The sequence below is a fragment of the Leguminivora glycinivorella genome, chromosome 12 (assembly GCF_023078275.1).
Source record: "Leguminivora glycinivorella isolate SPB_JAAS2020 chromosome 12, LegGlyc_1.1, whole genome shotgun sequence".
NCBI classification, from domain to species: Eukaryota; Metazoa; Arthropoda; class Insecta; order Lepidoptera; family Tortricidae; genus Leguminivora; species Leguminivora glycinivorella.
In genome coordinates this window covers 11,895,468-11,920,479 of record NC_062982.1, presented here as the reverse complement: position 1 = coordinate 11,920,479, position 25,012 = coordinate 11,895,468, and the positions used below count along the sequence as shown (strand labels likewise).

The following is a 25,012-nucleotide window of genomic DNA, read 5'->3' as shown; positions in this document are numbered from 1 at the left end:
ATACACATTTTGAAAAAAATAATAAATTTGTAGGCATCATCAGTGTAGTTATGATAGTATATGTTAGTTATGATAGGTGGCGCTAAAAAAATGAGGTACGATTCTTAGTATGAAGATTGTGAATCCTATCCCCCTTATTCATAAACGTACACTAAAGTTATCAAGCCGACAAAGTTCGCTTGTCCCGTTCCGACGTATTGGTGTGATAGAAAGGGACAAACGAACTTTATCGATTTCATAACTTTAGTGTGTGAATAAGGGGGTATATGTATAACAAATCATCCTTGATTTCCACTAATTGTATATGTATAACAAATCATCCTTGATTTCCACTAATTTGCGCTTTGGCTGAGGGCAAGAACCTCGTCATGAAAATAAATAAAATACTGCCCGTTCTTCGATTTTTCGACAAATACCTACTAATGACAATGTACTTGGTCGGGTTGGCCCAACAGGCCAACACGCTTATAAGGGTTCCACAAATGATCTGTTTTGATAGTGGGTCAGTAGGTAAGAGCAGCTATGAAGTCCCTTGCTGCTACGTGAAAACTGCCTATATGAAGACGGTATACAGTAGCAGATTTTTTTAAAAACATACAGGGTGCGAAAAAAAGGTTATTTTTGTGTCAAACTTTCTATTGGTGACTGGTGACATGGTTACGGAATCCTAACTCACATCAAGAGTTTAGATTCCGTACGAGTTACGACACCATGTACCCGCTAGAAAGTATGACACTTATTTTTTGACGACCGGTCTGGCGCAGTCGGTAGTGACCCTGCCTGCTACGCCGCGGTCCCGGGTTCGAATCCCGGTAAGGGCATTTATTTGTGTGATGAGCACAGATATTTGTTCCTGAGTCATGGATGTTTTCTATGTATATAAGTATATATATTATATATATATATATATATCGTTGTCTAAGTACCCACAACACAAGCTTTCTTGAGCTTACCGACCTTACCGTGGGCCTTAGTCAATCTGTGTAAGAATCTCCTATAATATTTATTTATTTATTTTATTTAATGCCAATCGATCCTATTCTTCTCCAGGATCAAAAAATGAATAAAAATTTCACGTTTTCCCATAGGAAAATGTTTTCAATTTGTGGCCTTTCAGTAAAAAGTACCTAACATTAGGTACGTCATCGTAAATTGACCCCTAGGAATGTATTGGCTAGGAATGGAATCGATTGGTATAAAAAAGTCTTTGTTTCATACAAATTGTATGCATCTCCAACACTTTTGGTGTTTCGGGTGTCCATGGGCGGCACCGGCAGTTTGTCTCCTATGGCATAAAAAAAATGAGAAAAGTTTTTTCTAATTGGGGTTCTTGTACAGTCATGTCTATAAATATCTATACATATCGAAACTTGGGGAAGAAGGTTCAAAATTGAATACAGATAGGTATTTTTTAGTCAAAAACGATAATAGGTAAGGCGAAATTTCACGCTATCAATGTACAGAAAATGCCCGGTGTACTTTAAGTAAGAAACAATGACATTTAAAACATGTAAAATCGGGTCACTCATTTAAAACGATCGACGTGCACGATCTTTGACAATTACGTGAGTGACCCGATTTTAAATGTTTAATATGTCAGTGTCTCATGATAGTCTTGTTATTACAAAACGACATATATTTCTCTCGCACCTGTATGTTTTATCTAAAATATGTAAACACCAATCGGAAGACCTTTGAAGACCGTTTTCGCGTAGCAGCCAAGCACCCACTATCAAAATTCAACTCCTATCTATATCTATTTCTACACACAGTACCTACACATATAGGTATATACGTTTTTTTCTCTTTTTTTTTTATAGGATAGGAGGCAAACGAGCAGACAGGTCGCCTGATGGTAAGCGATCACTGCCGCCCATGGACACCAGAAACACCAGAGGTGTTGGAGGTACGTTGCCGGCCTTATTATACGTTTATTGCGTTCAGACTATCCCTTCTAGATCAGGTCTAGGCGGCGCGACTAACTGTAGGCTGTGGTCCTGCGGCGCGAGCGCAGGCTGTGGCGCGCGCGGCGGCGCCAGCGATACCACCGCGTCCGGCACGCGCGCGCCGCACACGTCGCACGCGCCGCCCGCGTCGCACGACACGTGGCACGCGCGCGCGCAGTGTGTCGTACGGCACGCGCCGTCCGCCGCGCCCAGCTCCCGCCCGCAGCGCGCGCAGCGGCCGCGCACCGCCACGCCGCGCCGCGCCGCCGTCAGCGCGCGCGCCAGCGCCTCGTGCGTCTCCCGCGCGGCCACTCGCGCCGCGCACTCCCACGCGCCCAGCTGCCCGCGCGCCGCGCCCAGCGCCGCCTGCGCCACCCGCGGCGCCGCGCACACGCGCGCCGCCAGCTGCTCCGGGGCAGGTACGCCGCCGCTTCTAGAAGCAGCGCTGGCGGCATGCTCTCGGCGCGTCGCAGCAGCCGCGCCCACATACCGCCCGCGGTCTCCGCGGGCACGCTCGGCGCGACTCTCGCGCACAGCTCGCACGCTCGCCTCAGCCAGGCCGCCTCCGCCTCACCCTCGGCGTCGGAGACGAGACTCAGCAGGACGTCCAGGGCGGCCTCGGGGTCCCCCGTGGCCTCGAGACACGCCGGCTCCGCTTCCCGCGCCCCCGTCTCGCGGACGATCGCGAGCGCCTCCTCCGGACGTAGTGTGCCCGGATTTTTTTCTAAGAAGGCCCCGGCGGCGGCGGGTCGCCGGGCGCACAGGTTGCGAAAATGGGCCGCAGCGGTCTCGCCGTGCAGGCGCCCCGCCTCGAGGAGGCAGTCCGCGAACTCGAACGCGCGATCGGCGTCTAAAGCGCTCAGAGTGGTCGACAGAATATCGGAGAACCGGTCGGTCATCAGAGCGGCCGCGGCTCGCGGGCGGAGCTCGATAAGCTTCGAAAGGTAGTCCTCCATCTGCTTCTTAGCGCCGACGCAGTCGACCTCCGTTCGCGAGGCGAGATACTCGAAGAGCTCGTCGACGTCGGCGGCGGAAGGGCTCTCGATCTCGAAAAATCTCGGCAGAGCCTCGGCGTGATTGTCGAGCAAGACGTCGAGGCGCCACAGCACGCGCGGGCGCGTGGCGGCGGCGGCGGCGGCGCGGTGCGCGGCCAGCTGCGGGCGCGGCGCGGGCGCGGGGGCGGGCGCGGGCGCGGGGGCGGCGGGCGCGCCGGGCAGCGACACGGCGGGCGCGGCGGGCGCGCGCAGCAGCAGCGCGAGCCAGGCGCGGTCGGAGCGCTCGCCCGCCGTGCACGCCGCCAGCTCCTTGGCGCCCGCGAGCACCTCGCGGTCGCTCGGCAGCGCGCCCGTGCTCAGTTGCCCGGTGATAAATTCCAGAATCTCAGCCCGTTCCTCAGGTTCCTGAAAGAAAATTGATTATTGCGCTTACCTCGCCACCGCCACGTACCATCATTGGCATTTTAAGATTCATATGATACCTGCAACTGGTGCGCGACGGCGAGCAGCGCCCTGGCGACGCGCAGCCGGTTCTGCTTGCCGAGCGGGCCGGCGAAGGGCGGCTCGCGCGCGCTCTGCTCCAGCAGCCGCACGCACGCGCGCGCGTCGTGCGCGCACAGCACGTGCAGCGGCGAGCGCCCGCCGCGCTCCGTCTACGAACATACATTTTGACGTGATAACGTCTAATAACTCGTTACTACGGGCAGCATGCACGAAAAAGATGACGTCATTGTCCCGTTTCGCAATATAGCTTTAGCGCCATCTATTGGCGCGCGTTGGAACTAAGCGGCTGATCGATGCGCTCGGTATGGTTATAGTGTGTGGCCTGAGTAAAGCACCACAGCTGGGACAGATGGCGCGCCCGTGTGTTGTTCTCGTTAAGCTGAGTTTAGACCAGCAAGTTATTGCTGCAAGTTTTGAGACGCAACTATAGGTAAGAGTGAGTGGCAAATATCTGCATCTCTTTCTAGCATATACTTCTGTCTCAAAACTTGCAGCAATAACTTGCATGTCTAAACTCAGCTTTACAAAATTAATTATTTTAATTTAAACGACTTTTTACAGAACGGGATATGTTCTGTAAAAAGTCTGAACTCATCATAGATTTAGAATTATTAAACTAGATTGTGTAGTTAGGTCAAAAAGTGTGTCCACATGAGAGGTCATTGTTTGGGCTGGTGTCCCTCTCGCACTTACTGACAATGTCAACATTATTCAGTGAACGTCGTTTTTAATTATACAAATCTTTGATTTATTGGCATCAAAATAATTACATTGTAATTACATTGTAATTATTTTCCAATTCTTTGAAATATATCGAAACCCTAGTTTGAATATAACACTAAAATAATATAAGAAGTTATAAAGTCAGGTAATATATATATATAAAAATACTACTATTATGGCTCATTAACACTGGCCACACGTGCGAGAGGGACACCAGCCCAAACAATGCCCTTCATGTGGACCGTTTTCGATAGTTCAGAATAGCGAAAACGGTCACCTTTTTGTCTCAGTAATAAGGTTCAATTTAGTATGGCAAAAAATGTGATTCCGCTGTCCCCTGTCTTTGGAACTCACTGACAATGACATTTGGGCCGCTAAACATGGTACAATAGGGACTGAGCTCACACTTTTTTGCCATACTAAATTGAACTTTATCACCGGTGCAGAAAGGCGTTCTTGTCAGACTAGTAAAAGTTTTTGGCTTAACAACTCAATCTAGCTTAATATATATAAATCTATGGCATAGAACAACATGTCGGGTCCCTATACGAGTATATAGGTCTAAGGTTTTATTTGAAAATTGAAATGGTCATACAATGCCAAAAATTGTAAGTAGTTGCAATATTACTTTCTATTATAGTAAAACATATATTTTTTAAGGATTATAATATATATACGTATGTTTTTTCATAGCCAAATCTGGTCTGCTTTGGCAAACATTGCCATCATTGCGGTAAATGGATGGAGCGAAGAGCTTTGAGGAAAGATTGTAAGTATTCACTTCTGATAATTGTGTTATAGGTTTTTTATCTATCTACTCACACCAGTATTCCCAAAAGTTATTGGCAAATCACTAGAAAGAGTGCAGAGGAAGTTCTGTAGGCACATTTACAAACGACTGTACGGATATTACCCATATATATCTCTATTCGTAACAGGAATGGTTGGTCTTCAAACTCTAGAAACCAGACGGAAACTGCTGCATATTATGCATTACCGCCAACTGTTTCACCATAGAGTAGATGACGCATCCGTGCTTGAGAGAATGGGGCTGCAAGTGCCAAGAGCGAATGTGGTGGTTGGCATGCCGGGCGCGGTGCCGGCGCGGCGGCGGCGGCGCCTGTTCGCGGCGGCCGGCGCACCGCTCGAGCCCGAGCTGCTCTTAACCGCATCATGTTGGAGACAGACGATATTGACATATTTGCTGATAGTGTTGGTGTGTTTTACAGAAAACTCTTAAGGTTCATAGACTCTACACTCCTTAGGTGATTAATGTAATAACCATAGTTTAACTTTTAAGTGTGTTTGCTTTTATTTATGTCAATTTAACATGTACATAATTATATTACCACATAAGTGCTTTGGTGAAATACTGTTAACTTTTGTGTATTTTTAATAAATAAATAAATAAAAAACCGGCCAAGAGCGTGTCGGGCCACGCTCAGTGTAGGGTTCCGTAGATTTCCGAATTTTTCTCAAAAACTACTGAACCTATCAAGTTCAAAACAATTTTCCTAGAAAGTCTTTATAAAGTTCTACTTTTGTGATTTTTTTCATATTTTTTAAACATATGGTTCAAAAGTTAGAGGGGGGGGGGACGCACTTTTTTTCTTTTAGGAGCGATTATTTCCGAAAATATTAATATTATCAAAAAACGATATTAGTAAACCCTTATTCATTTTTAAATACCTATCCAACAATATATCACACGTTGGGGTTGGAATGAAAAAAAAATCAGCCCCACTTTACATGTAGGGGGAGTACCCTAATAAAACATTTTTTTCCATTTTTTATTTTTGCACTTTGTTGGCGTGATTGATATACATATTGGTACCAAATTTCAGCTTTCTAGTGCTAACGGTTACTGAGATTATCCGCGGACGGACGGACGGACGGACAGACAGACATGGCGAATCTATAAGGGTTCCTAGTTGACTACGGAACCCTAAAAACTTTATTTTTGCACTTTGTTGGCGTGATTGATATACATATTGGTACCAAATTTCAGCTTTCTAGTGCTAACGGTTACTGAGATTATCCGCGGACGGACGGACGGACGGACGGACGGACAGACAGACATGGCGAATCTATAAGGGTTCCTAGTTGACTACGGAACCCTAAAAACGTGAAAAAAGTCCCAGAATCGGGCCCCTTTTGCTATACTCTGACCGCCCCTGTCTATACTACTGTAATGTTTGACGTTATCACGTTAAACTACCGTCCGTAAACCGACTTTACAGACAACCAATTTTTTTTTTTTAAATTACATAAATAAATGTTATAGGAGAATTATTACACATATTAATACAGACAAGTCCATCAAGTGATTTGATATTTTTTGTGATTTGTAACTATGAATTAAACTTGTTGAAACAATGTAACGAAGATAACAAAGCTCCAATTGCGAGCCGAAGACAAAGCCGTGAACTGTGTGTCGTTGAAGGATATTTTTTTTTAAATCCCGACCGTTCGATTTCGTCACTGAAATGACCGTACGTCGTACGGCGTACGACCGTATCCGCCGCCGCCAGTAGTGGCACTCGGCCCAATTTCGAGCACGACGCGTCCACGTAACCTACTAGGTGCTTCATCGCGCTGCTAGAACCTGCAATCTACTGGGCCAGTTATGATACTCGTGCTGACCTCTGCTAAGAGCGCGTGCAGCGCGTCGTGCCTGGCCGAGGGCCGCTGGTGGTCGGGCAGCGCGCGGCCGCCGGCGCCGCGGCCGCCCAGCGCGTCCGCCGCCGCCAGCAGCAGCGCGCCGCCCGCGCAGCGACACTCCGCCCCGCCACCGCACGACGCGTCCACGTACCCGACTAGCTCCTTCATCGCGCCGCTAGAACCACCTGGAATATATAAGGGTTTTAGAACAGATGCCTTAACCGGTCTCAGCATAGCATAAGGTACTTACCTAGTATCAAATTATATAGAACAAAACTTGTCCGAATAGCTGATGTGGATCGCGAATTTGCGATATACGGCACTGTAGGGCTGGTTTTAGTGTCACGCGGACAGTCCGCGCGGAGCGATCCGCGCGACCAATTTGTATGGAGTTGAAGTTGTCATCCGCGCGGACCCGTCCCCGCCACTCTAAAACGCTCCCTGAAGTTAACACGTATTAGTCAAGTGCGGATCGCTCCGCGCGGACGGTCCGCGTGACACTAAAACCCATGCAGCCTAGGTATATTATATAGTATCGCACCTAAAGCCGCCGCGATGGCGCCGACGCCGCGCCAGAGCCCCTTGTCGCGGGTGAACACGCTGGAGCGGTGCGGGTCGAGCGAGGTGAGCGGCAGCGAGGCCACCACGCGCTCCACGAGCCCCGGATCGCACTCCGCCAGCCGCTCTATCAGCTCCTGTGGACAATCGTGATTTTGGAGTTATTTCAGGAACTGAGGCGTGCCTCACGTTCCGTTTAGGTTCTAGTAATGGGAAAAATTTAGTACCGGTCGACGGCCGCTCGCTCAATAGGTACTTTACAGAGGTCCGTACGCGCCCGGGATCATCGATATCATTGTTATTGAATTAATCTTATACTTATGTTCAGCCTTCAGCCTAATTTTTGCTAAAACATAAGACTGTCTGAAATTAGGCAAAATTAACCCTATCACAAGATTCTAAATTATGTGGCAAATAAAGTTTTTAAGTAAATCAGGCTGGAACCATGTTTTTTTGTGTATTTACCATTACAGATGTAATCCGTGGTGTAATAAGCATGGAGAGGCCATTATTTATGCACTACCAACAATACATTACCTACAAGTAAAATTACTGTGAGTACAATTTTACCTGTGAGCAATCTGGCGATGGTGCTGCATCGTACAGTTCGCCGCGAACCGCCGCTTCCCCTAACGCTTCCACGAACACTTTCTCCCCCGCACATTGCTCCCACAGGCAAGACCAAAGCTCTTCCCTGAAAGTAAAAATAAAAATAATAAAATTTATCTAAGTACTTGATTTCTGTTTACTTTGAAATGTATACTACACTTATTATATATAGCTACAAGGCCGCCTTTTCCTCCTTGCTTCGGTAGCAGTAGCTCAGGTTATACGCTAAGTATCCGGATATTAGATCAGTTGTTAATTGTACCCAACAAACGACAACCTCAAGCAGCGTCGTCCAAACCAGAAAAGTGGGCTGCTATATACTAATATTTATTTGTGTATTCTGAGACTTACAAAAATATCTTACCCCAAGTTAAATTTTAAGCACAGTTTGGTGGCCAGATCTGCTAACACCTTGTTACTCAATAAATGCGGTCTTTCAGAGATGTTGATAACGAATAATTTAGCCAGCGCCGCAGCGTCCGGTCCCTGCGCCGAGCACAGCAGTCGCAGTGCCTGCGCGTGGCGGCCCGACGACATGGAGGCCTGCGCGCGCGCCAGCACGTCGCGCGCGCGCACGCGCACCACGCCGCGCCGCCCCAGTAGCGACAGCGAGCCCTCCGCCACGCACGCGCCGCCCAGCGCGCTGCCTCCCGCCATGCACATGGCGCGGGACACGCGCCCGTCCGTCCAAAGACCCTAAATAATTTGCCGTGTTAAAAACAATAGTTACGAAGATACAATCTAAATATCAAGTATTAATTACTTTACCTTAAAAAATGCAGACGCGTAGACCGGTTCGATTTGCGACAAATCCAGTGGCTTATCGTAATCGTCGCCCCACAGTCTCAGATTCTCATCCGCGTCAAATATTGCAAGATTTCCGCCGAGCCAGCCCAGCCACAGTGGAGAACTCTTTAGCTCCACGCGGTGCACGGGTCGAAGCAATATGGAGGATCCGGTGACGCTTACTGCGAGCCATTGTAGCGTTTTCGCTCGTCCGCAAACTAATATGCGTTCATCTGTGTCGCTCCACGCTAATACTGGCAGCGTGTCGGGCGGGCCGCCGAGCCGGACGCCGGCCGCGCGGCCGCCGGCTACAATAATCACTCGAGAGAGAGTCGCCAATGCTAGGATGCGGGCATCGCGAGCTGCCATGGCCACTACTTCTCCTCGGGCGCCAGAGAATAAACAAGACGAGCGCGCGGATCGCACGCCGAGAGGACGAGAGAATTTAATGAGCCACACGGATCCACCCGTATCCAGCGCTAATCCAGACATTCCAGCCCATGTGACCCGTAGCGTCCCCCAAATCTCACCCCCCAACGTTACGCGTCTTAAAACAACTCCTTGAATGCTATCATACTGGCAAATGAGACCTCTCGCATAACCGGCCAGGAGACGTGTGCTATCTTGATTGTAAGCTATGCATGAGACGGCGCCACGGTCTATGTTGGAATCACACACCCATCGCAATGTTTGGTCAAAAAAAGTCAGTAGGTGACCATGAGCTGTGCCAACAGTTAATTTTCCGTGCGCGCCAACACTGAGGGCTGTAGCAGCACCTGCTGATGACCTTTCCTGAAGAGAAATGGGATTTTAAAAATTCCTGTGTTGTATGATTTACTGGTTATTTGATAAGATAATCCTTTCTTTGCACCTATTAAAGTTGGCTACAAAATTAACAGGTGAGTACACACAAATGTTACCACATTTAAAGCAGTGCTAGTTTCAATAACGGTTGAATTAGGGAATATCAATAAATTAGCCATGAGTGGTGCAATACTTGCATGGTTTGTTCAAATGTATAATAAATGTATTAAGTGTGTATTCAATGAAATTTTACGAATTGCTAGTAAATTTAAATTGTTGGTATTTCGTAAAACATGGCATTTTATAGCAATAATAATAATACTTTTCTTGTGATTATTACATATCTAAATTGTTTCATATCTCCTTTAAAATTATCACATGGATTGTAATTGCAATATCTTACTTATCATTATCATTTTATTAACATAATATATACTCATGACTATTTTTTTCTTTGTTATTCCTGGTAACATTTTCTTGATTCCGGATGTGACTGTATATATTACTGATTTGCCATTTGGTACTATGGCCATCAGAAATATGATATTGTTTTGTGCAACAATGGTATGTATACCTGAGCTTGTATTATTTGTTGGGAAACTGCCTGTAGAAAGTCTATTTGCACGGCTGAGCAGCTGGTAGGCTCCTCAACAGGTTTGAACGGTATTTTTCTTCACCTTCATCCTCAGCGGACAGAACCTCTGCCAGGGTGGGGGCCTCACTTGTTGGCAAAGCATACTCAACTTCATCTAACTGTAAATAAATAATTATGATCTTTAGATAACAACAAAAATATTTGAATAACCTGTAAATTGTACATTATGTGCATAAAATTATATCCTTTATTTATGATTTAATCTCTTCAATTATAGTCATGGTCGTCAAGCAAGAGGTCAACCCTCCTCGGCGATCAAGTTTTAATGATTCTGATTTGAAAAAAAAAAGGGTCACTGGTCATGTTCATCAGGTCGAACAGGGTTAACAGTTAAGTTAGTCTATTTAATAAAATACATTGTATAACATCATACCTCTTCAAAGTCCATATATTGTAAACTTCCGACTGATTCCAAATCGGAGTCTAACAAAGATTGAACTGAAGGAGTTTTCAATAAATCCATTTTAACAAGACCACTAGACTGACTTTGTTTATATTACCGGGTAAAGTCAAAATCCAAGATTCTGACTGTTTAAATGGATTACATTTTTGTATATCTAATCACATATTAAGACTTAAAGTAAATAATGTAATCATTCAAACATCAATGCACTCTTTATTCTGTGTTTTATCAGTATTGTTTTAATTATTTTATATGCTGACTGTGAGTACTTGAGTAGAAAAGGTAGACACCCCCCAAATTTGTTATTGACAATATTGACATTTCGTAGTAAAAAAAGTTTGAAACAATGAAACAAACGTCACCAATAATCGCATGTGATTTGTTGTAATGTCTGTAGAACCCTAACGTAGTCATCAAGCAAGGAACACACTACGCGGACGTCCGTCGTAAACCGACCGCGACCGCGACCTATCAGTGTGCACGGAACAAAACATCCAGAGAGCCAGATTTCGATCGGACGTCCGTGCGCTCAAGGCCACGTCCGCGTCCGTCGACCGATAGTTTGCACGGTTATGTGTATTTCCATTGTCCAGATTCCCATCCGCGGTCGATTTACGACGGACGTCCGCGTAGTGTGTTCCTAGCTTCATTCACCATCGACATTCTTGTTCATTCGTTCTTATCACAACTTTATTTAGGGTGCGTGCCCACGGGGGCAACAGTTGCTCGGCGACTTTGGTATTTGTATGAAAAGTTGCGTCGCCTCGTGTGCGCACTTTCATACTAGGCCATGGTCGCGACAAAAATGTCGCCGGCAACAGTTGCCCGTGTGCACAGTCTCTTATAACAGCGTAACAGCCAGTGATCCCGCCGAGGTGTGTAACTTATTTTCTGAATATTTCCAATCTGTTTTCACTTCGTCTACTATTCCCCCTGACCTAGATCTTAACGAATTAAGAAGCAGCCCGTCCAATGTTCACATTAATGACGTTCATATACCAATCCATCTTGTCAAACTTGCTCTGAAAACAGTGGATACATCAAAAGGCTCAGGATCCGATAATATCCCTCCAATTTTCATTAAAAATATTGCTGATAACATTTCACAACCTCTCTATCAAATTTTTAACAGTTGCCTTAAAGAAGGCACATTTCCTGACATTTGGAAAATTGCAAGAGTTGTACCTGTCCACAAAGGAGGTTCCAAGAGAGATGTAAAAAATTATAGGCCTATTTCCCTCCTTCCTATTTTATCTAAACTTTTCGAAAAACTGGTTCACGATGCTCTGTATCCAAGTTTACACAACATTATCCTACCGCAACAACACGGTTTTGTCAAGAAAAGATCTACAACGACTAATTTAATCATTTACACCTCTTACCTTTTCAGAAGTATAGACCTGAATTCACGCATTGATAGTGTATATACAGACTTCTGTAAAGCATTTGATAGAGTAGATCACAAAATCCTATTAGAAAAAATATATTTCAACGGAATACGAGGTAATTTGTGGAGATGGTTTAGATCCTACATTACTAACCGTACACAAAAAGTGGCAGTCAACGGATATGAGTCGAGATGTGTCAATGTAACCTCTGGAGTTCCACAAGGCTCTATATTAGGACCCTTGTTATTCATTTTATTTATTAACGACATAGACAGCTGCTTTAAATTTTGCAATTTTTTACTTTACGCTGATGATCTTAAAATTTACCACACTGTCGAAAACGAAGAAGACCGCTTAAAATTTCAAAGTGATTTAAACCGTCTCAGTGATTACTGTCATATAAATAAACTTTCTTTTAGCTTACCTAAATGCAAACTAATTACTTTTACCAAGAAACTTAACCCATTTCCCACTTCCTATACCCTTAGCGGATCGACTCTCGAAAATGTTTCGGTAATAAAAGATCTTGGTATCCACCTGGACTCAAAGCTTCATCTAGATTTTCATATCAACTATATCATTGGTAAAGCATTCAAAATGTACGGATTTATCATGCGTCTTGGAATGGATTTTAAGCAACCATCAACCTACCTACATTTATATAAGTCTTTGGTTAGGTCTCAACTAGAATATGCTGTGTCGATATGGAACCCTTTCTATGATAAGTACAAAAACTCAATAGAGATTGTTCAAAAGAAATTCTTGCGTGCCATGCATTACCGTTGTTACCGTTCTCGTCTAAGCTACCAGCAGCTTCTCGATACGTACAAATTACTCAACCTACAAAACCGTCGCCTCCTTCTAGACGCAATGGTCCTATATAACCTTTGTCATAGTAAATTCGACTGTCCCAGCCTGAGTGGGGCTCTCAGCTACCGCGTGCCGACGCGGGCACGACAGCGCGCTGCTCGCATGCACCAACTGTTCGCAGATGCGCGCTGTCGAACCCGCGCCGGGGAGCGTGATCCCCTTTACAGGATGGTCAAATCATATAACTTACATTTCAATGAAATTGACATTTTCATGATGTCAGACAATGTATATAAAAAAACCGGCCAAGAGCGTGTCGGGCCACGCTCAGTGTAGGGTTCCGTAGTTTTCCGTATTTTTCTCAAAAACTACTAAACCTATCAAGTTCAAAACAATTTTCCTAGAAAGTCTTTATAAAGTTCTACTTTTGTGATTTTTTTCATATTTTTTAAACATATGCTTCAAAAGTTAGAGGGGGGACGCACTTTTTTCCTTTAGGAGCGATTATTTCCGAAAATATTAATATTATCAAAAAACGATCTTAGTAAACCCTTATTCATTTTTAAATACCTATCCAACAATATATCACACGTTGGGGTTGGAATGAAAAAAAATATCAGCCCCGACTTTACATGTAGGGGGGGTACCCTAATAAAACATTTTTTTCCATTTTTTATTTTTGCACTTTGTTGGCGTGATTGATATACATATTGGTACCAAATTTCAGCTTTCTAGTGCTTACGGTTACTGAGATTATCCGCGGACGGACGGACGGACGGACGGACGGACGGACGGACGGACGGACGGACGGACGGACGGACGGACGGACGGACGGACGGACGGACGGACGGACGGACGGACGGACGGACGGACGGACAGACAGACATGGCGAAACTATAAGGGTTCCTAGTTGACTACGGAACCCTAAAAACAACTTAATTAAATTACTCAATAATAAACAAAATTGAAAGTCACTCCAATAGACCATACTATTATGTACTTACTACCATTCTTACTTGTCCTCAAAATTGTTGATAATGCAGTCGTTTGTTTTGTAATTTCTTATCTACATTTTACGTGTTACGTACCTATATTTGTTAATAAAATTGTGTTAGTGCGTTACTGTATTCACAAACCTTTGTACTATTTCCATTGTTAAGTACCTTTAATTCAATATCATTGTTACCTTGCGCTGTATACTTTAGATTTAAGTTAAATCTAGTAATCGGTGGACAATGTTGTTGGTCTCACACCTTACTATTGTTAACACTGTAATTCTCTATTAGAGCCCTGTGTGTTACTGTTTGTTGTCCCAAATAAATTGAAAAAAAAAAAAAAAAAAAAAATACGAAAGTCGCCGAGCAACTTTATCGCCCGTGTGCGCGGAGCCTTCGAGGGTGCTCACGAAGCGACGCAACTTTTCATACAAACACGTAAGTCGCCGAGCAACTTTGATGCCCGTGGGCGCGCACCCTTAAAAGCCCGCTGTACACATGGACCAACCCGTATGTTGTGTTGTGGATACGAATAAAGTTATTTATCTATCTATCTAAGGCTCCCCACAGACAGTCTTAAAAATTCATAATCTTAAAAAAAACTTGTATGCAATCTGACAGTTCAAATCTGTCAGTGTCAGTTTGAACTGTCAGATTGCATACAAGTTTTTTTTAAGATTATGAAAATTAAGACTCGTCTGTGGGGAGGCTAACCCTTCGACCAACCCCTTGGCCAAGCGTGTAGAGGGCTACTTGGCCGTACGTTGGCAGTTGGCGCCAGCGCTGGCCGGCCAACCGACTGGTGTCGGTTTTTTGTCCACACATCAAAGGATCTTGGCGCCAATGCGTTCACACGTTGGCGCCCCATTCAGTTTGTCGTCAGCCGTCAGAGAGGACAGTAGTGAAAGATTTACAAAAATAATAAGTTTATCTATGCCAATAATAGTGTTGATTTTAGGAAATACAACACCCTTGCAATTGTTTAATGTAAAAAAGATAAATGTGCTTATCAGAATATTCAAAAAAAATGTTAATATTTCAGATAATTTAATTTTATCACGAGGTTATTATTTATTAATTAAATTTTGCTGACAACGTAAATGACCTAGAATTACCTAGCCTTTTCCGTTCTACGTCCATATTTTATAAAGGGCCAATGCCAAGTGATTGGTTCACCAATGTGTAAACAAAGGCTCCCCACAGACAGTCTTAAAAATTCATTGAAATAATAAGCAAAACCCATATCATAGGTTTTAATTAGCAAAACATGACGTATGTGAATGACAATTTTAAATAGGCAGTTGACAATAAATAAGGATATAAATAAAGAGGTTTACTACATTCACCCCGGCCAAATATAATCCAGTAAAAACTTTGGGGTTTGATAAAAATACCATCTAGTACGTCAATCGCTTGTTCAAACGTCTGGCACTCGCTTACAAAGTCATAGATATTCGGAGATAAGTGGTTAATTAGTATGTTTAATTTTACCGGATCGGATGTAAGAACTTGCACCGCAAGGAAGTTGTTAAAGGTTTTCTTCCAATGCTTCCATTCTGTGGTAGCGGTGCTTTTTGATGGATCCCCTTCAAACCGTTCCGGGCGTAAGTATTTATCCATGCTTAAAAGTCGTTTTGTTTGCTAATTAAATTGAAATAATAAGCAAAACCCATATCATAGGTTTTAATTAGCAAAACATGACGTATGTGAATGACAATTTTAAATAGGCAGTTGACAATAAATAAGGATATAAATAAAGAGGTTTACTACATTCATAATCTTAAAAAAAACTTGTATGCAATCTGACAGTTCAAACTGACACTGACAAGACACTGACAGATCTGAACTGTCAGATTGCATACAAGTTTTTTTTAAGATTATGAATTTTTAAGACTGTCTGTGGGGAGCCAAAGACTCTTATCTTGGCCAAGGGGCTGCTCCAAGGGTTGGCCCCATGTGTACAGTGGCCTTAATAGGTCTGTGACTTCATTAGGCCCCCCACAGACGGGAGACAAAACTGTTTTGTCTCCATCGCTCGGTCTATGGGCTAGTATGAAGGTGCGCACACGAGGCGACGCAACTTTTCATACAAATACGAAAGTCGCCGAGCAACTTTGTCGCCCGTGTGCGCGGAGCCTTACGTCTCATCTCATTCAAAACCAGGCCATAAAATCCCAAAAAAAAAAAAACATTTCATTCCATTCCATTCCGTTCATTCGTTCAATTTCATTCGTGAGTTTGAAACGTAATTTAGGGCAGTGAGTTAAAATACTTAAAAATATATTTGTTTGAAAATTGTGTACCTGAAAAGGATTGTTGGAATTTTATTACGTCGCAAGAAGATCCGAGCGATCACTGGTAAATTCGTTATTCGCTTCCGTCAATTCTTTGTACGTTCGTTTTAAGTTAAGTAATCTGTCGCCATTTTGTGTAAAGTGCTTGAAGATTATTGTATCGTCATTCGTCTGTGAATTTAACCACATGAATTAGATTATCTTACGAGATGGCTGAGAATACTTCAAATGATCCTCCTATACAAACTATGAATGGTATGCCACCAAATCATAATCCTTGGATGTATGGTCTGTATCAGCAATACAATGGTTACCATGGTGGCATGTACCCGCCTTATTACAACCAATACTTCAATCAGATGGGTCATAATCCGGGCATGGCTAATAATGCAGTCCACCAGTTTCAACAAAATAACGACGTGAAGCCGGATTTTGGCCGTCAGCAGCAATTTCAACCCAAGTCACCTGCCCAACCAACTCCTTTGTTGGGCATGTCGCCTCTTGACACAAGTCGTCCTTTCTTCAATCAATCTCCTATCAGGTTTAACCTGAACGGTCACCGGAAAACTGCACCCATCCCTCCTAATGAAAATCCCCTCCTGGGTAACAATGGAGGTTCCAAGAAAAAACGGAAGAAGGATAATAGATTAAATAACGATAGTGTTGATGCTTTTTCGAATTCAATGCTACCTCCTCTGCCAGACCATCCTCCCCCACTACCACCTTGTCCTCCACCAGATACTCCAAAGCCGCCACCACCTCCACCATTTGATATTCCTATGCCCCCTCCACTTCTCACTGATGACATCCCTGAGCCAGTAGGTGAACCACAAAATCATTGTGAACCATTTAAACATCAGGCACCTGATCAAAAGGATGTATCAGAAACAACAGATCTTTTAAAATCTTCTTCCATTTGTCAGTCTTCAGCTGGAACATGGCCAGAAAGCCTTGAAAGATATATCAAAAGGTGTTATGAAAAATGTAAATCTGGTCTTGACCGTGATCAAATAGATATTTGCTTGAAGGGCCGTATCACAGCAGCAGCTAATAAAGATGAGATTTGGTCAAGGAATTGGGATGAAGAGCCAATTCCTAGTGTGCACAGCGAACGCAATAACTTGTCTGTAAAGCCGGTTCATGGTACATTATCACTTTACCAAAAACTTGAAAATGTACCTGAACCAACAAAGGGCAAATCTAGCTTGGGGGACGTTTTTCGGGTCATAAAAATTCGCCTCAAAGAAGGCGGCGACAACATTCTAGGAGTAGGTCCAGATCTAGGAGTCCATCTAGGAAAAGACACAGGTAAAAAAATATACCATTTAACTATTTTGTTATTTCTAATTATTTGTAAAGTTTCTCACAATATATTTTATTTCAGCACATCTTCTGCATCAGGTGATGAGGTAGAAGAAAAAAGGAACTATAAGGGTAAATCTCGCCAAAAAATTAAAGATAGGTTGTCATTTGATCATAAGAAACAAGAAAAAAATAATAAAAATCAAAAAAAGAAACAAGCTTGTGGTCAATTTCTTGTTGAAGATGTTCAAGTGAATGCTGAAAAACTTCTTAAAAGGGCTGAAAGGTTTGGTAATGCTAGTGTGCCATCCATTGCTAGCTCTGTACAGGTAAGTTCTAGGAGAGCAGAGCCTTCTGTCAACCGATCCATCATCCAGGACAATGAAGGAGATTATGAAGTCAATGACATGCATATTGTGGGGACCTGCACGGATATTGAGAAATCATTCCTGAGATTAACAAAAGCACCCGAGGCCTGTGAAGTGAGACCAGTATCAGTTTTAAGGACTTCTTTAAAAAATGTGAAGGAGCGGTGGATAGAAAAACAGGACTACAGATATGCTTGTGATCAATTGAAATCAATAAGACAGGATTTAACAGTAAGTATTTATACCTCAAGAGATCTTAAATGTCTATTATGCATACTTATACAGATATTTAATTACATTTGTTATTTTCAGGTACAAGGAGTAAGAGATGGATTCACAGTTGAAGTGTATGAGACACATGCAAGGATAGCATTAGAAAAGGGTGAAGAATTTAATCAGTGCCAAACACAACTTAAAATGCTCTACAGTGAATTACCAAACTGTAGAAATAATGCTGCTGAATTCACAGCATACAGGATATTGTATTACATTTTCACTAAGAACACATTAGGTTAGTGACTTACAATCTGTGACTCTTTATAGAAGTTAAAATGTATAAATCATAAAAAAATTACATTGTCTAAACTTTTTGTTGCAGATTTAACTACAATATTCCAGTTTCTCTCAAAGGAGGACAGGGTGCACGAATGTATTAAACATGCATTAGAAACCAGATGTGCATGGGCCACTGGAAACCTACACAAGTTCTTCCTACTGTACAAAACAGCACCTCTGATGGCTGGGTACCTCATGGACTGGTTTGTGGAGAGAGAAAGGAAGCAGTATCTCAAATACATCATCAAGTCGTATGTTTTATCGTATATTTTAAATATTTTGGTTGGTGTGGTTGCACTATCATTTCATTTTCAGTGTATTATTTGCACATGTTGCCACCAAAGTGTTGCTGCTTGTAACAGCAGAGATAGTTTTACCATTGCCATCAAAGTGAAATGGTGGATATTGCAGGGAATTGATACTAGCGGCAACAACTTTGTGGTAACAGGTGGGATATCTCTGCTTATTTTTCTATCCTTGCATGGTTAAATATTTATTTATGTATTGTGTGTCATATGACCAGCGCCGGCCCGCGCACTCGATCAGGGTAGAGCGAGGTACAGTTTTGGCGCCCCCTTGTTTAAACTTTTTTGGGGTCCGAAGCCAAAACGCCATCATTATAGATTCGCTTTATCCGTCTGACACCTCACAAACATTTAATTAATTAAAATGGTTATATTAACGCGAGCGATGCGAGCGCGAAATTTTTTTCTATTATTGATGGGGATCTGGGATCTACCCCTGGGATGGGAAGCCCCTGTCTTTCATAGGCCACACGTACCTACGCGAGGCTAAAGCTTTCCTGCGAAACTGATAACAGTCGGAATTGAGCTTCATTTCAGGGCCAAGGCAAGACATGGGAGACAAAACCTAATCGCGGCAAAGGCCAACTTGGACAGACATTGAAAAATCGAGAAGTTCGATTGCAGTTGCAAAACTGCAAAGCTTGGAATTAAATATTTTAATTATGCTCTCATGTTGTTCGGCCTTTGGCATATTTTGGGGAATTTAGACTTCAGTGTGCTTACATTCCCGATTTATAGGCCTTTTATTTCGTCATCAGTTTAATTTTTATAACAGTTAATTAGGCCACAGTAACTCGGTAGTCAGCGTCGGGATGCCATAATGGGCATTGGTGGTTTGCCATGTGCACTTCGGTTTCCTAGTGATTAAAGTTCGTTCATCATCACGCTTACGCTCCTTTGATTCATACAAAATTGCACCTCTCCGAGACGTTTTGCGCCTCTGGCTTTAAGGTGGACTCCGCTTTGGATTGTCTCCGCTGTAGGTTGGATAGCGGCGTCTTTGTCGCTCGGCCTCGCAACAATGTGGTTCGTCAAAAGCTATTAAAATCATCTTTCACGGCGCCCTAGCAACAGCTCCCACCTTATGATTGTTGTACATTTTGGTATTGTGGTGCAACTTTTCAGATACTTAATCAGAATCACAAATCTAGACTTTAAACAGCTAAATAAAATTCGATCCCGGCTCCTCCCGCCAATTTAGGCTATGTGTGCGCCCACGTAATGACGATTTTGGCGCCCCCCTTACCATTCGGCGCCTAGAGCCGCCGCTCCACTCGCTCTACTCTCAATCCGGCCCTGCATATGACATGACCTAAAACTTATCAGAGCATTTCTAAAAAAGTGTTTATAGTAATATTTCAAATAAGAGATCTGAAGTACATAAGTAGTGCGAAAAGATTTTCCTTCGTATTCTTACGGAAACGTACAAACGTGTCGTGCTATTTCAGTACTGTCTGAACTAGCATGACAAAATATGAATGTTTCCGAAAAAATACGAAGGAATATCTTCTGCGCTACATCTGTAATTGTTAGTACCTAATACTACTCTCTATGAATCAGCAATGAACTAATTTGATGAAATATGTCAGCTGAATATGAATCTGTCCCATGAACTTTATTTCATTAGGTCTTAGTCAGAACACAAATCTGTTGAGGAAATGGCCATATGTACGCCCTTTTTTTCTAAATGCTTCTCTCATCACCATTTAGTAATTTATCATCATAGTGTGATCAAACACTGACACCGCATTCTGTAACAGTTAAATTAGAAACAAGTTTTGGTTTTGCTAGCTTGTATATTAAATAATCTCATATATTCTAATTCGCTCGTTTTGAACGCACCTATACCTACAGAGCCTTCGTCTGTAGACTGCCTACAGTCAGTAGTGGGTAATATATTTGCTTAGTATCTTTGCACGCAAAATTCTATGTAGGGGGAGACTCACTTTTCCCTGCAGTTGACGGTATGCTGTACTAATAGTAACATCAATCATCCTCATCATCATACATCTTGGGATGTCAAAACTAAATTGTCTTATTAGACTTGCTTTGTTAAGAATATAAGTTAAGAATAAATGATACTTACTAATAAACATAATATGTACTTCATAGGTATCATGTCATGTATATTGATTTTAAATTAATTGCTCATTTAGCACTTTTCATTGGTAAAACATGCATCAAATTTATCCTGATCTATTTTCAATAAACATGACCAAGATTTTACCAGCAACTTTGCCCATACAATACGTATTATCCGAACCAAACCGGAACCTGAAAGGTTCATCAAGTTTGTATAACGCAGCCATTTCAATTACATATTTTAATGGACAGCTTTCGAGTAAACTATTTTTGTAACAACAATCTCGAAATAAAGTATGATAAAAAAGAAATAGAGATGATAGACTCAGTTTTCACAAATGTTGCCGTAATAATATAATACAAGTATTTTCAGTTTATAATATTTGAAATGCCAGTGTTGCAAAGATATCATGCGCGGATCCGGGGGGGGGGGGTCATGGGGGTCATGACCCCCCCCTGGAGCCTAAGTTGGCCATACAAATAGACCACGTGACCCTCCCCTGGGGCCCCGGGCCTTTACCACGTGACCCCCTGGGCACGAAGCTGGATCCGCGCTTGAAAGATATACTATGTACGTCGTTTGCTAATACAGTTGCTATGCTTAAAATACCTATTTTTCTTAAAATTTACCACATTTTGATATTGTAAACTGCGACCATTGATGTTCGATCAGTTTGATTGAGCATTAGGTGTAAATGGGAATAGGTAATCAGCAGGCCTAGCACATGATGGCCGCGAGAGTATGTCGCCGCGAGATAGATGACACGTCTTCTTCTAACTGTATTAATGACATAAGGACGGGTAGTCTATCTCGCGGCGACATACTCTCGCGGCAATCATGTGCTAACCCTGCAGATGTAGATTTTTGTTTGACGGGATAGGTATATGACAAGATACTACATAAGTTACATAACATCATATGCATGATGACTCATCAATTTTATTATTTTTGGTTGGATCTTCCAACGCTCTTTTATATATTTGCAGCATGAATAATCTATTATATTCTGGATTTTGAAGATTCCATCGTCTTATCATCTATACTTTTAGGTATTCGAAATTAAGATAAATAAAACCACGTTACTTGTCTTTCAGTCCATGCTGAAATGATAGAAAAGTACCATAGATATGAAAACATTGATTAATTAAGTGGAAATTTATTGTATTTATGGTACCTATTTTATGCACAGACTGAACCGGACGGGTTATGGTGTTTTATTATCTTAAAAATGTATTAAAGACAAAACCTTTTCACGTTATTGCTTAGTAACGTAAAGGGTTTCTTACTGAATGCTAGAAAAAGTAGAATTGTGCTGTTCTTTGTTTACTATGGGCATTCCTCATACAAAACCTACACGGTTATCAAGAACATCACAACTCTAGGTAACTAAAAATCTTTGTTTTGCTAAATGATTCACGAATGCCCACTCCTTGTTCACTGTACAAACGGTTTACTGTTTTAAAGTAGATGAGGGGATTACCTTCGTGAACGGAAATAAAGACAATACAACTGTAGACATACCTATACCTACGGTTGAATAATACGCCGTGGAGCGGTACCTACACAGATTCCATAGAACGGTTCGGTATCCTCTGAGGGTTTTTGAGATGATATATAGCGTTTGACTATTGGATTTCATAGGTGTCGGCTGCGGCAAGATTTCGATGCTTGGCAGATAATGCGTTGATAATATCTGCTTATAGTTTCTCGAGACTGTCTTATTTATTCCCACCAGTTATAAATAAACCCTTTTTTAGGGTTCCGTAGCCAAAATGGCAAAAACGGAACCCTTATAGTTTCGTCATGTCCGTCTGTCCGTCTGTCCGTCTGTCCGTCTGTCCGTCTGTCACAGCCGATTTACTCGGAAACTATAAGTACTACAGTGATGAAATTTGATGGGAATATGTGTTGTATGAACCGCTACAAAATTATGACACTAAATAGTAAAAAAAAGAATTGGGGGTGGGGCCCCCATACATGTAACTGAGGGATGAAAATTTTTTTTCGATGTACATACCCGTGTGGGGTATCAATGGAAAGGTCTTTTAAAATGATATAAAGTTTTCTAAAAAACATTTTTCTTAAAGTGAACGGTTTTTGAGATATCAGCTCTCAAAGTCGTAAAAAGTATGTCCCCCCCCCTCTATTTTTATAACTACGGGGTATAAAATTCTAAAAAAAATAGAGGTGATGCATGCTAATTAACTCTTTCAACGATTTTTGGTTTGATCAAAGTATCTCTTATAGTTTTTGAGATAGGTTGATTTAACTGTAATTTTGGCAGGTGTATAAATTGACATAATAAGTTTATTATATTTGCTGCTACGGAACCCTTTGTGCGCGAGCCCGACTCGCACTTGGCCGGTTTTTATGGGAACGGCTAGTTGAGTACTTTCAATCACTATCTTTTCGGTGAGCGTCAGGACCCCTGGACCACTACAGATATTTGTTGTTTAGTACATACTAAAATTTAGTACCTATTTGATACTATTTGGTACCTCCACTGATATCGAAAAATCGAGCGAATAAAGTGGCCAGACATTCTGACGTCAGGATGTCTGGACCATTTTTGGTTTACATAGTTCTAGACAACACTACTAATTGATATCTTAGTCAATATTTACTACCTGTCAATATATTTTTTTCAAATTTTTTTGGCGTACCAGAAAAAAGTTATGACGGAATTTAAAGTTGTGAGCCCGGCCGTGCCGTTAAAGTATATAGCGCCTGTCAAAAGTATAGAGGCAAATCCGCCTGCCCTCCTGCGCGCGTCAACTTAAATAGGAATTTAGTTTTAGGCACTCGCACATCATCTCTACTACTGACTAGTGGCATTAATATAGTCGAAATATAAAAGTAATTAGTGTAATTACACTAGTTTTCCATTTCCATTTTCCATTCGCTCGATTTTTCGATATCAGTGGAGGTACCAAATATATGTACTCAGGTACCAAATAGCATCAATAGGTACTAAATTTTAGTATGTACTAAACATCAAATATCTGTAGTGGTCTAGGGGTCCTGACGCTCACCAGGGGTCCTGACGCTCACATCTTTTCGAGGTAACTAGAAACCCTCTTGTTTGATCAAACCTTTTTATGTACCGTACTACAAAACTTATGCGTTGCTTAATCATTTAGGTACGTGATACGCTATCTGGAAGTAGAAGATGCCCCACGATGTGTTATTTAACTGTAAATGTATGTCACGTCAATGGGTATAGTGGCATGGTTCAAGCAAAGACCAGCTGTTCATTATAATTATGATGATGACAATATTGATAATCTTTTTTCTAAAACCCCGTGATGATTACATAGTTTATTATACTGGTTACTCGATGACGGTCGCCTTTGCACTGAGGCGGGAGACAAGCGAGAATGAGAGATATCAACTCATGTCATTGGTTGGGATCCAGCAGAGTGGAGAAGAGCTGTGGATTACAACCGATGCTATTAGATGATTCTTCATCTCCTTTCATCGCCATCTCAGTGGAAAAGGACTGTCAAAGCCTCGCCACTGTATCCGTTACATTTCATATAAAAAACCATTACTTCGAACTCGCCAGCCAAGCTGGTTTGTTGTTAAATTTATGTTTTCTTATATGTGCAGCTACAGACAAAGTGTTCCTGTGGATTTCATCGTTCGGGAGCTGGCGTTTGAGTCGAGTTCAAAGGCCTTTGAGTTCTTGAATCAATTTTCTCTCATTTACACTGACTGCGATCAGACTCAAATAGATTGCAAGTCTAGCTTTCAAACTGTAGCGAGTATATAACATTTTGTTTTTGATAGCCGTCCTGTACTGATAGCGTGCTCCTGCGTGGTGATGTAGTCCATACCCACTACCTGGCGAAGGAGTTCAGCACGGCGGATGTAATCCTGAATCATGTTATTCACCTTAATTTTGATCAGCTTTACTAGGATGAGGCGGCAAAACAACTCATACATATACAGTTATACAGCAGAGATCTCAAGATTGAAGACAAGGACCTACACATCGCTACGAAGATTCAAGATATTGTTGTTCCCGGGAAGTTTTGGTGTCTGAATGCAAACAATACAGTGCTGATGAGTGACTTTTAAAAGCAAAGACTTTTCATGTTAATAATACAAGGACTATGTGTTGTATTGTTTTGTCCTCAAGTTTTTTGTAAATAATGTAAATTTTTATGCTCCATTCCACTTTTGATTTTTTTTTGTAAAAATAATACAATGCATGAAATCTGATTGTCGTCATATTTATGTGTTTATAATACATGATTCGTTTTAAA

At 42.3% G+C, this 25,012-nt stretch overlaps 2 protein-coding genes and 1 long non-coding RNA gene across 3 annotated transcripts; 2 read left to right on the top strand and 1 right to left on the bottom strand.

Moving 5' to 3' along the window:
- Nucleotides 1-914: 914 nt before the first annotated feature.
- Nucleotides 915-10,989, bottom strand: LOC125232168 (vacuolar protein sorting-associated protein 8 homolog). Its single transcript, XM_048137799.1, is given in 11 exon segments — nucleotides 915-2,359; nucleotides 2,362-3,346; nucleotides 3,424-3,594; nucleotides 6,812-7,014; nucleotides 7,371-7,524; nucleotides 7,958-8,081; nucleotides 8,361-8,692; nucleotides 8,765-9,574; nucleotides 10,161-10,238; nucleotides 10,241-10,339; nucleotides 10,615-10,989. Coding segments are annotated over 11 exon segments (3,465 nt in total). The 5' UTR covers nucleotides 10,705-10,989; the 3' UTR covers nucleotides 915-1,940.
- Nucleotides 4,743-5,138, top strand: LOC125232170. Its single transcript, XR_007177717.1, has 3 exons — nucleotides 4,743-4,776; nucleotides 4,862-4,937; nucleotides 5,107-5,138. It is a non-coding gene; the product is annotated as an uncharacterized LOC125232170 (long non-coding RNA).
- Nucleotides 10,990-16,060: 5,071 nt separating the features above from the next.
- LOC125232169 (leukocyte receptor cluster member 8 homolog) lies at nucleotides 16,061-25,012 on the top strand. The gene is given in 6 exon segments (XM_048137800.1): nucleotides 16,061-17,343; nucleotides 17,346-17,439; nucleotides 17,516-18,032; nucleotides 18,114-18,312; nucleotides 18,400-18,607; nucleotides 24,354-25,012. Coding segments are annotated over 6 exon segments (2,184 nt in total). The 5' UTR covers nucleotides 16,061-16,340; the 3' UTR covers nucleotides 24,517-25,012.